Source organism: Nasonia vitripennis, chromosome 5, assembly GCF_009193385.2.
Source record: "Nasonia vitripennis strain AsymCx chromosome 5, Nvit_psr_1.1, whole genome shotgun sequence".
NCBI lineage: Eukaryota > Metazoa > Arthropoda > Insecta > Hymenoptera > Pteromalidae > Nasonia > Nasonia vitripennis.
In genome coordinates this window covers 3,930,848-3,943,593 of record NC_045761.1, presented here as the reverse complement: position 1 = coordinate 3,943,593, position 12,746 = coordinate 3,930,848, and the positions used below count along the sequence as shown (strand labels likewise).

Below are 12,746 nucleotides of genomic sequence, written 5' to 3'. Positions count from 1 at the left end.
GCAATATTTTTATCCATACAAATCAAAATCTTTCGGCCCCTTAAAGCGCTCACGATTACCCTAAAAAATTCGATACTCTCCAGAGAGGGCTGCATATTCACCCCATCCCTTATTCCGAGTCAAAAAACGTTCCTCGTAAAAAAACTTCTCTTTGGCTACGGTGTAAAAACGAGAAAACGGTCTAGAGGCGCAAAAGCAAGTAGCGAAATAAAAAAAGAGGAGCAGCCCATCCTGTATGCAGAAAGCGGTCGTCGGAGAGCGATAATAAAAGGGCTCGGAAACTGCCGCTGGCTGCAGAGCGAGTATCGATTTCGGCGAGAGAGAGAGAGAGAGATAAAGCGAGAAAGAGCTAGAAAGGCAAGTTTCGTACGCGCGCGCGCGAGCCCGGAGAGCTGGAGCGCTGCGATTGGTCGAGAGGCAAGCTGATCACGTGATCGGCCCGGGGACGGCCGCAACCAGCCAGCGGAAATCTCTGCCAGCTGCCCGCTTCCGTCTTCCCGAGCGCCTGTCAGCCATTCGCGCTCTGTTCACCGGGTCTCTGGGTAAGAATTCACGATTTTCGTCAAGCCCTCGGCTTGATTATTTCTCGAAAGCGCATCAGCTTGCGCGGAAATCTCAGCCGAGAGTTTCGGGCTTTGTCCCGAGGAAAAGCCTCGAGTCTAAAGCGAGATATTCGCATTCGCAGGTTTGATTGTGGGCGCAGCGCACCGACCGACGTCCCCGCACGGATACCGTTCTACGAGGGAGAAGGAGACGATTAGACGCAGAGGTCAAGAGAAAGTAGAACGATTTTTCATCCGAGAAAAGCCGTGCGTGGAAGAGAATTCGCCCCAGACGTTTGCGTCGTGCAACATGTACAGCAGCAACGGTTACAACGCCAATCAAACTTCGTGAGTATCACGATTTTTTCGTTGTCGGGTATGTAGTATTCATTACGCATGCCCTTATCTCTTTCTTTGCGGCTAGATATTAGCGGATGCAATAATACGTGGCCCGCGTTTCGCGACTTCTCTGTCTCCAAGACGAGCTCGTTCAAGCATATATATATATATATGTATACCTTGGTGCACGACGGTACGCTAGAAATCGATAACATGGCGTATATCGTGCGTCTTTTCGTGGCCTTCGCTGCGCTATGTGCATGGATACTAGCGCGAGGCAGAAACGGCCATTTTGTTCGGTCCGGATATATAAGCGCGACTGCGGGCATTTAATTTTCGCCGAGCGCAACTCTTTTGCTAATGTCTCGCGAAATGGTATAGCTGAGTTGCCATTGTCACCACGTATTGACAACGAGGATCATTTTGACTAGCGGAAAAATTTGGAGAGGGGCGGTTGACAAGTCGTACGATTCTTTTCGTTTAATTGTCTAGGCATTTTTTTGACTTTGTTCACTTTCGGCGATTTTTAGATTGACAATATGGCTTTGCTGGGTACGAAAGTGATGCAAAGAGATCCATAGTTTAATTTTTTATTATTATTGGGGTTTTCTGTGTCAGTGCACTGCAAAGATGGAGACGTTTCTCCCTCTAATCTATAAATACATGCGTATACATAATATAAATGGATGATAGTCTAGTTGATAAATTTGATATCTACTTAATCTTTGCATTTGAATCTTTACTTTCTTTTTTCTTTATAATTTATTAAATTAGTATCTTACTCTGTGTTAATTATAAAATATCAAATTGCTAGCATAGCCAACAAATAACAAAAAAGAATTAATTTTCATTGAATAAAGTTTTAGACCCAGGGGAAACAGAGAGTACGGTAACAAGAAGGGGAGTGGAGGAGGAACGTATTGGAACAGCCAACAACAGCCCCAGAATAATTTTGGAGCTAACAAGAAACAGAACCAGAAGAAATCTCCAGGTGACCTTTTGAAGAAACCTAACTGGGAAGTCATGGCTCTACCAATGATCACCAAGAACCTTTACGTGCCCCACGTCAACATCATGAGTCGTACACCTGACGAAGTCAGCAAGTACTACTCAGGAAAAGAGATCACCGTCAAAGGAAACAACACTCCCTTTCCGATACAGGCGTTCGAGGAAAGCAACTTTCCTGATTATGTAATGGAGGAGATTAGGAAGCAGGGATTCTTGGAGCCCACTGCTATTCAAGCCCAAGGCTGGCCAATTGCCCTGAGTGGCCGAGATATGGTTGGCATTGCGCAAACTGGATCTGGAAAGACTTTAGCTGTAAGTAAAATTTAAAAAAAAATTCTCGTCTTTTCTTTTGCTAAAAATAAAAAATTGTTCAATTAATAAATCAATTTTTTTATTTTTCAGTATATTCTTCCGGCAACAGTGCACATCAATAACCAGCCCCGTCTGTCGCGTGGTGATGGACCCATTGTTCTCGTACTTGCCCCAACTCGCGAGTTGGCCCAACAAATTCAGAGCGTCGCACGAGACTTTGGCTCGTCGTCATGCATTCGCAACACTTGCATCTTCGGAGGTTCACCGAAAGGACCACAGGCCCGTGATTTGGAACGTGGCGTTGAAATCTGCATAGCCACACCCGGCAGACTTATTGATTTTCTCGAGCGAGGCACAACGAATCTGCGCCGCTGCACATATCTCGTGCTCGACGAAGCTGACAGGATGCTGGACATGGGCTTTGAGCCTCAAATCAGAAAAATCATTGAACAGATCAGGCCAGACAGACAGGTTCTCATGTGGTCTGCTACGTGGCCCAAGGAAGTTCAGGCTTTGGCTGAAGATTTCCTTACTGACTATATCCAGATCAACATCGGCTCGCTGAATCTCGCCGCCAACCACAACATCCGACAAATCATCGAGATCTGCCAAGAACACGAGAAGGAAAACAAGCTCGCAGTACTGCTGAGGGAAATCGGCTGCGAACGTGGAAACAAGACTATCATCTTTGTAGAGACAAAGAAAAAGGTTGACGACATCACCAAGGCAATCAAGCGCAACGGCTGGCCCGCGATAGCTATTCACGGAGACAAGTCGCAACCTGAGCGTGATTATGTTCTCTCTGAATTCAGAAACGGAAAGACCGCAATTCTCGTGGCAACTGATGTAGCGGCTCGTGGTTTGGACGTTGAGGATGTCAAGTACGTTGTCAATTTCGATTACCCGAACAGTAGCGAGGACTATATTCACAGAATAGGAAGGACTGGCCGCTGCCAGAGCGCCGGAACTGCTTATGCCTACTTTACCCCGAACAATGCTCGTCAAGCTAAAGAATTGATTTCCGTGCTCGAAGAAGCTGGACAAATCATCAACCCTCAACTCGCCGAAATGGCTAACTCGCAAAGAAACCAGTATGGCAAGGCCAGACAGCGCTGGAACCAGGGCCGTGGCAATGCGAACAACATGAAAGATAATCAGATGGGTAATAGTAGCCCGCGAAATAACCGCAGCAGCCCGAACCATAACAATTGGCAGAGCCACTTTAATCACCAGAACCACAAGTTGTCTCAGATGGCCAATGGTACGAGGCCGATGATGCGCCAGCAGAACGGCTACCAAAACAATCGCCAAAACAGCTATCAGAACAACTACCAGCACCACCAGCCTTCGTCTCCCAACGGCCTTCAAAATCATCAGCAGACTTTGCAGCAAGCTGTCTCGCCTCATGCACACTCGCAGTCTCCTCAGCAACAGCAGCAGGTTCAGCATAGGCACAGCAACGGTTACCAGAACGGTACCACCACCACCACCACAACCGCGTACCAAGCAAGCTCCACTACAGCTCAGAACGGTTACGGCCAGAATAATGGCAATCAGCAGCAGCGCTACCAGAACTACAATAGCAACGGTTATCAGGGCAACAATCGTTACAACAACCGCCAGAACGGATATACCAGCGGGCAGCAGAACAGGCAGCAGCAGCAACAACAGCAGCAGCAGCAGCAACAGCAGCAACAGCAGCAGCAGGGCATGTATTCGATTCCACAGGCGTTCATGCTGCCGTCGGGCGCCCACGCTACGGACTCCAGCATCCAGAGCCTGGTGAACAACAAGTTCTTCCAGACGAACCGGCCACCACCAACCACGGCTAATCCCTGCGCCTACCAGTCGGCCATGGGCTATGGTCAATTCCAAGCTGTTCCACCTTATGGCTACCCATACCCGCCGACGCCTGTACAACAGTGATGCCCTGCCTAAGAGGTTACACTGTAAACGAGAGCAAGGCGGCTTTCTTTTTCTTTTTTAACGAGAAGGTGGGTTCGCTATATTGCGTAGGACGTTATTGATTTTTTTCTGCATTAAGAATATCATATTTCGCGAACCCGAAAGTTTAACTCTTTGATCTAATATAACTCTGATTAAATGGATCAAAAATAATGAAAGATAAAATTTTGCGATGTTCGTAGATACTTTTATTAATAATTTGTGTTCTCAACGTAATATTTGAATTACTTGTTCTCGTGTTCTTTATTACTTATATATATTTTTTTTTCTTTACCATCGTACTTTTCTGGAATGGTGCTCAAAACGTTCGACGCTTTCAAAAAGCAACTAAGAATAATCCTATATTGATTGCAAGATAATGAAGGTAAACCTATAAGCAAAAAAGTTGTAAATTGTAGAGATAAAAAGGAGAAATTAATCGAATCACAACCAAACGAAATATGCTAACTACTGAAACGATAAAAGATAAAACGTGTTCGTCTCTTCGAATTCGAATGACAGATTCGATTATCTCAAGGCACATTCCAGTCGAGTTGTACGTAGGGATTTAGCTAATTAGCGATGGTATATCGATATGCATATATATATATTATAATATTAATATTAAATATTGGTCATGACCACAAAAGTGTAGCTCACAATTTTTGGTCATCTCTGTGGTAATTGATAGCGTAATCCTCTTGCGATAAAAACTATGTATACTACCTGTATACTTTTCTGAAATGCACGAAACATATAGAAGGGGGGCATGGGTTATAGGATTAATAATTTATAATTTATTTATAATCTGTCGAGTGTATAACAATGAAAAATAGATGACGCTCTTTATATTCATCGATGAAACGGGAGATACAATGCAGATAGCGCACGAAGAGCTGATTTTTTAAATTAAAAAAGCTCGGAGAGAAATACGCTGCAAATCGAAGTTAGGAGAAATTGAATTAACGCCATCTCAGCTCAATGAATAAGTGGATGAAACTCGTTAAATTCTCGCGTTATTTACCTACTATTAAAGTGTAAAGAGCGTCCGTATTTTTAACGTACACGCAAACATAGAAGAGAAGCAGTTTTTCTTCCGACGAGAAAAACGAAGTAATAAGAAGTTACTACATATAACGAAGAAAAATAATGCGAACGTTTAAAAAAGAATATTCAACGTATTCGAGCGGGATTCGATCTTCTACTTTACGTAATAATTACAAATGACAAGTGTAACTAAAAAAATACCGCGCAAAATAAAACGATGATAAAGGCGTTTTAACGGTTAGTTAAAAAAATAGTGAAAGAATTGCTATGCAACCAAGAAATTTAATAAAGAGAAGCTGGAGAAATTTCTCGATCTTCCAAAGCTGCTTCGACGTCGAGCACAGAAAAGAAGTTAATAAATAAAATAGACGGACGTTCCGGGCGATTAGTCGGAAAGTAGATTTTTTCTTGCGCGATGGTCGATCAAAACAGGCGTAATTTGTAATTAAAAATAATTAACCTTTAACGAAACGATAGAAAGACGTTAAAAGGGAATAAGATATGAGAGAATAGGTATTCGGCAAAAGGCTAAAGGATGAAAGAATTTAAAGTCGGTCGCGTAGTCTCACATGGCTGTGCATTCACCGGAGCAAAGCTCTTGGTATCTTATTTTTGTATCGCAAATAATCGATTGTTAGTCCAACGAACGACGGCGTTAAGAAAAAAATACGTGGTTAAAAAAAAAGAATAATGAGAGTATGAAATAGTGGACAAAGCGTTGTTAAGATTTTTTTTACCGGGAAGAAAGAAAACCAAGAAAGTGCAAAATGCAAACGTTTACGTAACAATCGGATGCGAATTCTCCGGTTACCAGTCGCAGTAGCAGCGGTTAACAATAAACAATTTCACATTGCAAATGTAATCGAAAAGTTGGTCGTTGTATATATGAATACTTTATAATAAAGTGTAAATTATATATCGATCAGTAATTTTTCAAAGTGTACAATTCGAAAACGTACTTAAGAATTTTTAAAGCAAATTTTTTTTTAAAAACTTGAAACGAGATGACTAGTAACTTAAAATACGAAAAGTGATAATATTAAAGTAATTAATATACTCGCTACTTTTGCGACTAGTCAACGTCCACGAAAACGTAAGCGTAACGACGAGAGTAAAGTATCTGCGTAGAGTCCATATATTTGCGGTGCAAATAAACAAACACCAGCGAATCGAGGCATTCTGAGGTTTCGTCTTTGATTATAAATGCGCACCTGCGATGCGAGAGGTGGCTGGTAATCTCCAAGGAAAAAACTGCAAAACAGTACCTGCATTTCTTTTTAATATTCGCGTGTAGGTACGTGCTTTCCTTACGTTCTTTGTTTTTATTTAATATTACGAAACTGTACCTCGTTCCTGTTCGTACTTTCTCATATGATGTCGCCTGAAAGTTATTTATTGATTAATTGCGTAAAGTAAATGAAGTCAACGATGTGTCGCGCGATATATAGGCCAACCATACAAATCGTCCAAACGCGTCTTAATTCTTCCTCTTCCACGTGTTGTTATATACGGTGTTTATCCCCAGTCCTTGTACTATTATTGTTTTCTTCATTTTTAAAAAGGGGTCGATCTCCCCCCTATTTCGTTACTGTACGTCGCATTCGTGTAAGAGTCGTGCTAAGCGAGACGAGGAGAAACTATAAGTGGCGGGCAAGCGAAACAAGTTGATAACGTATACATATATTATAACAAAAAAACGATTCGGGGCTATATAGTTTAATCTTTTTAACAAAAAAAAAGTATCGAGGGTAAAAAGAATCACAACAGCGACGACGATCTGTAGCGACTCCTTCAGTGCTTTTTTGCGAGCCTCCAGTTTCTCGCGTTCATTTTTTTATACAAATATATAATATATATAATATATTATAAAACACATACAAACGCAGTATAAATAATGTTAATAAATAACGATTATCACGCGCGACGTCTCGTATATCGTTCGACCGAAGCAGGTTCCAACCGATCTTATATATAATGATGTTTCTCTCTGTCCTTTCTCCCGCGAACTGAACACGCACAGTACAATGACAAACGAAAAAAATTATCGTCGCTAAACGCAGTCGGTCATCCTCTCGAAGTTGTGTATGCGCACGCGTATACAGAAATATAATATATATTTTTCTTTTCCCGAGCGCTCGACAAAGCTGAGAAAATAAAAGGAACTAAATAAAGGGGTTAAGCGAGGAAACCAAGGAATGAACTGGAGGCTTTCGCACATTTGCGCGCACCCCTTATCAGTATGGTCACGAATTTCGCCGACGACCACACCCGGGCTCTTTTTTTCGTTATTGCATATATATAATGTATATTTAGAGAAGCAAACTGTTGTACACAGAAAAGCGGAACACGCACGCATATGCGACTTTTTGCGGCATTTCCCTCGATGCGGCGTTAATCGTTTCCTTGCAGGACGTAAGCGAATGATTTTGTGTGTGATAAAAACCTAGCATCGAGAGTTCCTAGCGGGGGAAATAGCAAAGAGTCGACGATGGCATAAAGGACGACGAAAGATGAACACGGAGAAAGAAGGCCGTAACGATACGCTTCTCTGGATGTGGGAAGCGAGTGTCGTCGGGTGAATCTTCGCGATGGGCGGGTGCGCGCGTAGTTCTGTGATATGTATGATGTAGCGTTATTAAAAAGTTTAACGATGAAACGAAGTAAAACAGGTGAAGATGGAGAAATAAAAGTAGCCCGCTATTTCTATCGTGCATCGCGTTTGTAATAAGCGTAATAAAGTGAGAAAATTGCGTCTCGTTGTTTTCATCGAAAAAAAGTGTAAAACAAAATAATAAGTATGAAGTTAATGAAAAATGCAAAAGTATAAAGGAAGATACTGTAGAAGGACGTTTTTTTGGCGGCACACAATTTAATTAAAAAGGAAATCGAAACGATAGACACAAGAGCGAATTGAAGCTAAATAAGCTATCAAAAAAAAAAAAAAAAAAAAAAACGATAAAACACACATAAGCGTCATATCATGTTATACTTGTCTCTCAAACATTGAAATATATATGGTGTGCTATAATATGCTTTGACTATATGTGCGATGCGAAGGGTATAGTTAAGACGAAAAATGAAAATGTGTAACAAAATGTAAAAGGCCAATCGACTTCGCTCTATAAAATACACGATTATATAGATCCAAAGTTAATGGATTTTGAGTGAACAATGAAAACAAATAATAAATGAAGGTTTAAACTGAAAGGGAAATCTTTCGGGTATATCTCGTTCCTCTCTCTTTGACCGAGACATAATTTAGCGACAATTTATATATGTATCGTAGAAACAACCGAGATATTTTTCGCCGACTGTGTGAGACACAAAGATTAGAGAAAAATAATAATTGTGATACAGCACACCGGGAGCGACAAAATGTCCAAGACGAGGCTATATATAGTGGCGCGAGGTCCTCTGCTATATATTCGTGTGAAATCTTGCATCTCGTGTAGAATTATTCAAGTATCCGTGCGTCTTAGGAGTTCAAGAATTGCGTGATCTTTTACGTAGTTCAGTATTGTTTTCTCATTCTTTCTATCCTTCAAGGAAACTGCACTTTCCTCTGTCTTCGTCCCTTCGACTAGAATCGATTCTTATTGTCATTTATCTAATTGCCCATTTCGTTATGTTTTTTTATTCTTCTCTCTATACATAACGATAAAGTATATTCACAGACTCGGAAACAGGTGTTTGAAATCGACTTTCACTTTGAAACTATGAGTTCTCAGTTCGAAAAATGAACAAATTCATCTTTCCAGTTGAACTAAAACGGTCAGAGTGGAGGTCGGTTCCCCTATTCCTCAGAGTTCTGAAGCATTGGACACCGGCAGGGTTTCAATAGATCCGCATTGTTCGTCGTGGAAAAGTGGATGTACAGATTCACTTTTTCCAAAGAACATAGGTTTAACTCGTCTAGCCTTTTCTGAACATTTATATACTTTAATTTTATTACAATAATCACTCTATACTATTATACAAAGACATCTGGTAGAAAAACAAGTTAAACAATTAACTCAGTATCACGCATACACACATTATGTACATTGCGTATAGACGAAAAACGCAAAACTAATGACTCTATTTAAAGAAGCAAGCACCTTTTCTTTACGAAATTTCGTCAATATACAACAAAACGTGTCGCTAACTGATGAGAAAGATAGGCGTGCTTTCGCTTATATATCCCAAGACTAACCAGAAGTACCTCGATTTACGATGTAATCGCAACGTACTCGATAATATACAAGTTGGAAGCGCGAAATAATATTCTTATCATTGTAGTTTTGTACGTCAACGTAAAGGATATAATGAAGGAAGAAAGCGTATACAATACATTTATAACAGATAAATCATTTTTTGTTCGCGTGTTACAATAAAAAGAAACTCGAAGCAGAAAACTCGTCTTTTAGAGTAAATTATAGAAAAAGGTCTAGTACAACGGTTCCGGTAATACTTTAAACGACAAACGAAGCAGTGGGTTGCTTTAACAAAGTTTATATTTCAAGATAATAAACGAAACTTAGACGAGATGAAGGCCGAGCAGATGGGAGAGAATAGAATCGCGTCGCGTACATAACTTTTTTATTATTACTATCATTATTTTCGTTGAATTTCTCCCTTATATTCTTTTCTTTTTAAAGTCGTATTAAACAAAAAGTAACACGACTATGGCGTTATTATGGGTAAAACAACACGCTGAGCGCTGTGATAATCGCGTACGTAAATAAACGTGTTCTATTATTATAAAGATAAATTATCGTCATATCTTTAAGCGTTATAAAATAGTCTCTCTCGATAGCCGCAACAAAGAGGCGAAACGAAATATCGCAGCTTACGTAAAATAATTTAAAAAAATACGAAACGAAAGAATTCTAAAGACGCGTATGACAAAGACAAAAATATAAAATATTGAAGAATCCCATTATAAGGAAGACTGAATCTCTCTCGCCAATTCGCGTAAAAGTATATAAGGCATCTTTTAACGCGAATAACACAAACGTTCGCTGCATAACCGTATGTTGTACGTTAAAAAAATGAAACCTAAGATTTATATGTTATATTTATTGTATCTTATAAACAGTAACGAAACTAGCGTTGAGAAAAATATCGTGAAATCGAATTGGCCGAAGCCGTCCGCGACGAGGAGTATATACATATGTTAACGGGAAAGAGAAAGAGCGAAGAAAAAGTTCCTCTGTTTCTCGCTAATACAGAGTTCGATAGTTGGCAGGTTTGTGCGCGCTTGTTTGAACTTTATTTGCCTGTTTTCTATATTTGTGTGAATTTGTTTTAGACGGACTCGACACACCGTTAATATACGTCGTTCAGTAGCGCGAAAAATGTGTGTGGTGAAATATATTTTTTTTACCGGGCGGGTCCTCAGCTGATAGATGTATATATAATATATTTTTTTGTACTCAACAATTTGTTATAGTTTTTCTTCGCATATACGTGCAACGTTTAATCGCGACTAAAGAGAGAGAGAGAGAGAAAGAGAGTGAAGGACACACGCGGCAGATAAACTAATCAAAAGCTGCGCGACCAGCGAGAAAATTGAGCAACGCGAAATCGACTCGTGTTTATCAAAGTTGCCTTTGACTTCTAACTTGGAGAATTTCATTTTTCGAACTTTAATTAGTTGAACCGGAACATTATATAACCGTCGACGTGCATATGATAAATAATATAAACTTCCTTTGACCAAATTTCTGATCGTCGTGCATGACATCGAAGTTGGTACTGTTCAACTCCTACCTTTCTCGTACGGGTGACGAACACTGTGCACAGACACATACGTAAGGAATATGGAAATATTTTTTACGTCAACGTATATGAGATATACACATTCACACTCATACACTTTAGGCCTTGCACTTATACTCTACGGAAATCTTGCAAAAAGCACTCGTTTCCACGTACTCGATTTAGAAAATTTCTTTTTTTTTCACGTTTTATGAATTGTAAATTTTATTTGTCACTTTTCGTACCGTATTTACGAAACAGCTTCGCGTTTCACTGCAAGCAATCGAGTTTTTTCTTGTTACGTTTTGCTAAATTGACAAAGAATCTCGATTCTATTAATTACGATGAACGTATTCGTACTATAGCGTAAACATTTCAGAAGTAAGCGCTTTCACTCTAAACGATTCATCATAATTGTAAAGTGCGAAACGATAGTTTTGCTGTTGTTGTGTAGGTACTGTATGCGTTGTATTATTATCTTACGTTTACAAAGAATTCAAGAATTTAAGAAGACTTAAACGTTATGTTTTCAATTTTCCTTTTAGATTAAATGTAAGCCCTGTTATATAATACAAACCGTTTCTTCATTGTTTTTCTTACGTCGTTCGGCTGATTCTCATATTCAGTCAAGTCAGCGAAATCGCATTGCGAGCTCGATAAAAAAGGAAGCATAAAATGTTCTTTTTTACCTTTCGTTTATTTTTTAACGATTTCGTTATGGTATACCCTGTGGCAAATTAGCAAAGCTATATAATGCTAAAATACTTTCCTTTTTATTTCACTGTTGGCAAATGCAACGTATTACGATTAATCATTTCCTCATATTGTCTTTCATTTTTTTTTTACTTTTAATGCACAAAGTGTATGATGCATATAAACGATATTCGTCTGCTGGAATACCTATAGGAACTTGTGTATCCTTCGCTATATGGTCAAGTAGTGAAAATGTACGTCTTATGAAAAAAATGAGCGTATAGCGCAAAAAAGTCTTTGCACGACGTCGCCCGTTTTTATTTTCACAAAACACGGAGGACGACACGCCAGATTCTAGTCAAAATTTATATTCTTCTAATGTATATCCATTTGAGCCTCGCAGCGACCTTAAAGCGTATGATTTTCCCCCATTCCCTCGTATAATACTGTATAATGATGTACCTGTTGCTGAATTTGAACGAGCCTCTATCTCATTTTCTTTTATTTTTCAATTCTCTTGAAAATATCAGCTCCAACTTATACGCAACCTCTTATCGAAGCGTTTAAACATGCTTGTAAACGTATATACAGCAACGACGACCGTTTTTCGTAATCTGATGGTAAAAAAAATCACTTCGTGAAATAAAACAGAATGGGGTAGTGGGTCGAGATTAGGGCGTTTTTTTTCTAAAGAGAGAGGCCTTTGTTATAATTTTTCTTGAGCAGCTGTTGCTTTGCTCAGTACAATCAAACTGTTGTTAAAAACGTGATATTACGAATATATGTAAACGAGAATTAATGAAGAAAGAAAGAAAGAGAGAGAGAGAGAGAGAAAAGAGGTATTATATCGTGTAAATCGAGCAGACTTGACGGGCCCATAATATATGTTTTTATATTTGATACTAGTTTAATAAATAGAGAAACGGCGAGCAAAAACGTAAAATAATGGAAAGTGATGGAGAAAGTGCTAAGAAAGCGTAGTGTGAATTTAAGAGAACGATTTATTGCTCTCCTTTGATGCAACTTACCTTTTTACAATACTATAAAGAAGTAGCGAAACAAAAAGAGACTAGAGCTCAAATACACTGAAAACCTAAAGAATAATTATTTTTTGACCATGAC

General features: G+C 39.4%; 1 protein-coding gene across 4 annotated transcripts; it reads left to right on the top strand.

Moving 5' to 3' along the window:
- Positions 1-300: 300 nt before the first annotated feature.
- Positions 301-12,431, top strand: LOC100121811 (DEAD-box ATP-dependent RNA helicase 20). Of its 4 annotated transcripts, none has more exons than XM_008210918.4 (4): positions 301-542; positions 686-890; positions 1,748-2,201; positions 2,292-12,431. In XM_008210918.4, exons 2-4 carry the CDS (start codon positions 853-855, stop codon positions 4,125-4,127), a joined length of 2,328 nt encoding a protein of 775 aa, XP_008209140.1. In that variant the 5' UTR covers positions 301-542; positions 686-852; the 3' UTR covers positions 4,128-12,431. The 4 variants fall into 4 exon arrangements, with proteins under 4 accessions (XP_008209140.1, XP_001605420.2, XP_032456242.1 ...); XM_001605370.6 differs by having other exon boundaries at positions 1,742-2,201; XM_032600351.1 differs by having other exon boundaries at positions 348-542; positions 686-918.
- The last annotated feature ends 315 nt before the right edge of the window (positions 12,432-12,746 follow it).

Bases quoted from the DNA above. Each gene is read 5' to 3' on its own strand.
- LOC100121811 (XM_001605370.6), top strand. From the start codon at position 853: ATGTACAGCAGCAACGGTTACAACGCCAATCAAACTTC. The intron at 891-1,741 runs GTGAGTATCACG...CATTGAATAAAG, and splicing joins TACAACGCCAATCAAACTTC to TTTTAGACCCAGGGGAAACA. The intron at 2,202-2,291 runs GTAAGTAAAATT...TTTATTTTTCAG, and splicing joins GATCTGGAAAGACTTTAGCT to TATATTCTTCCGGCAACAGT.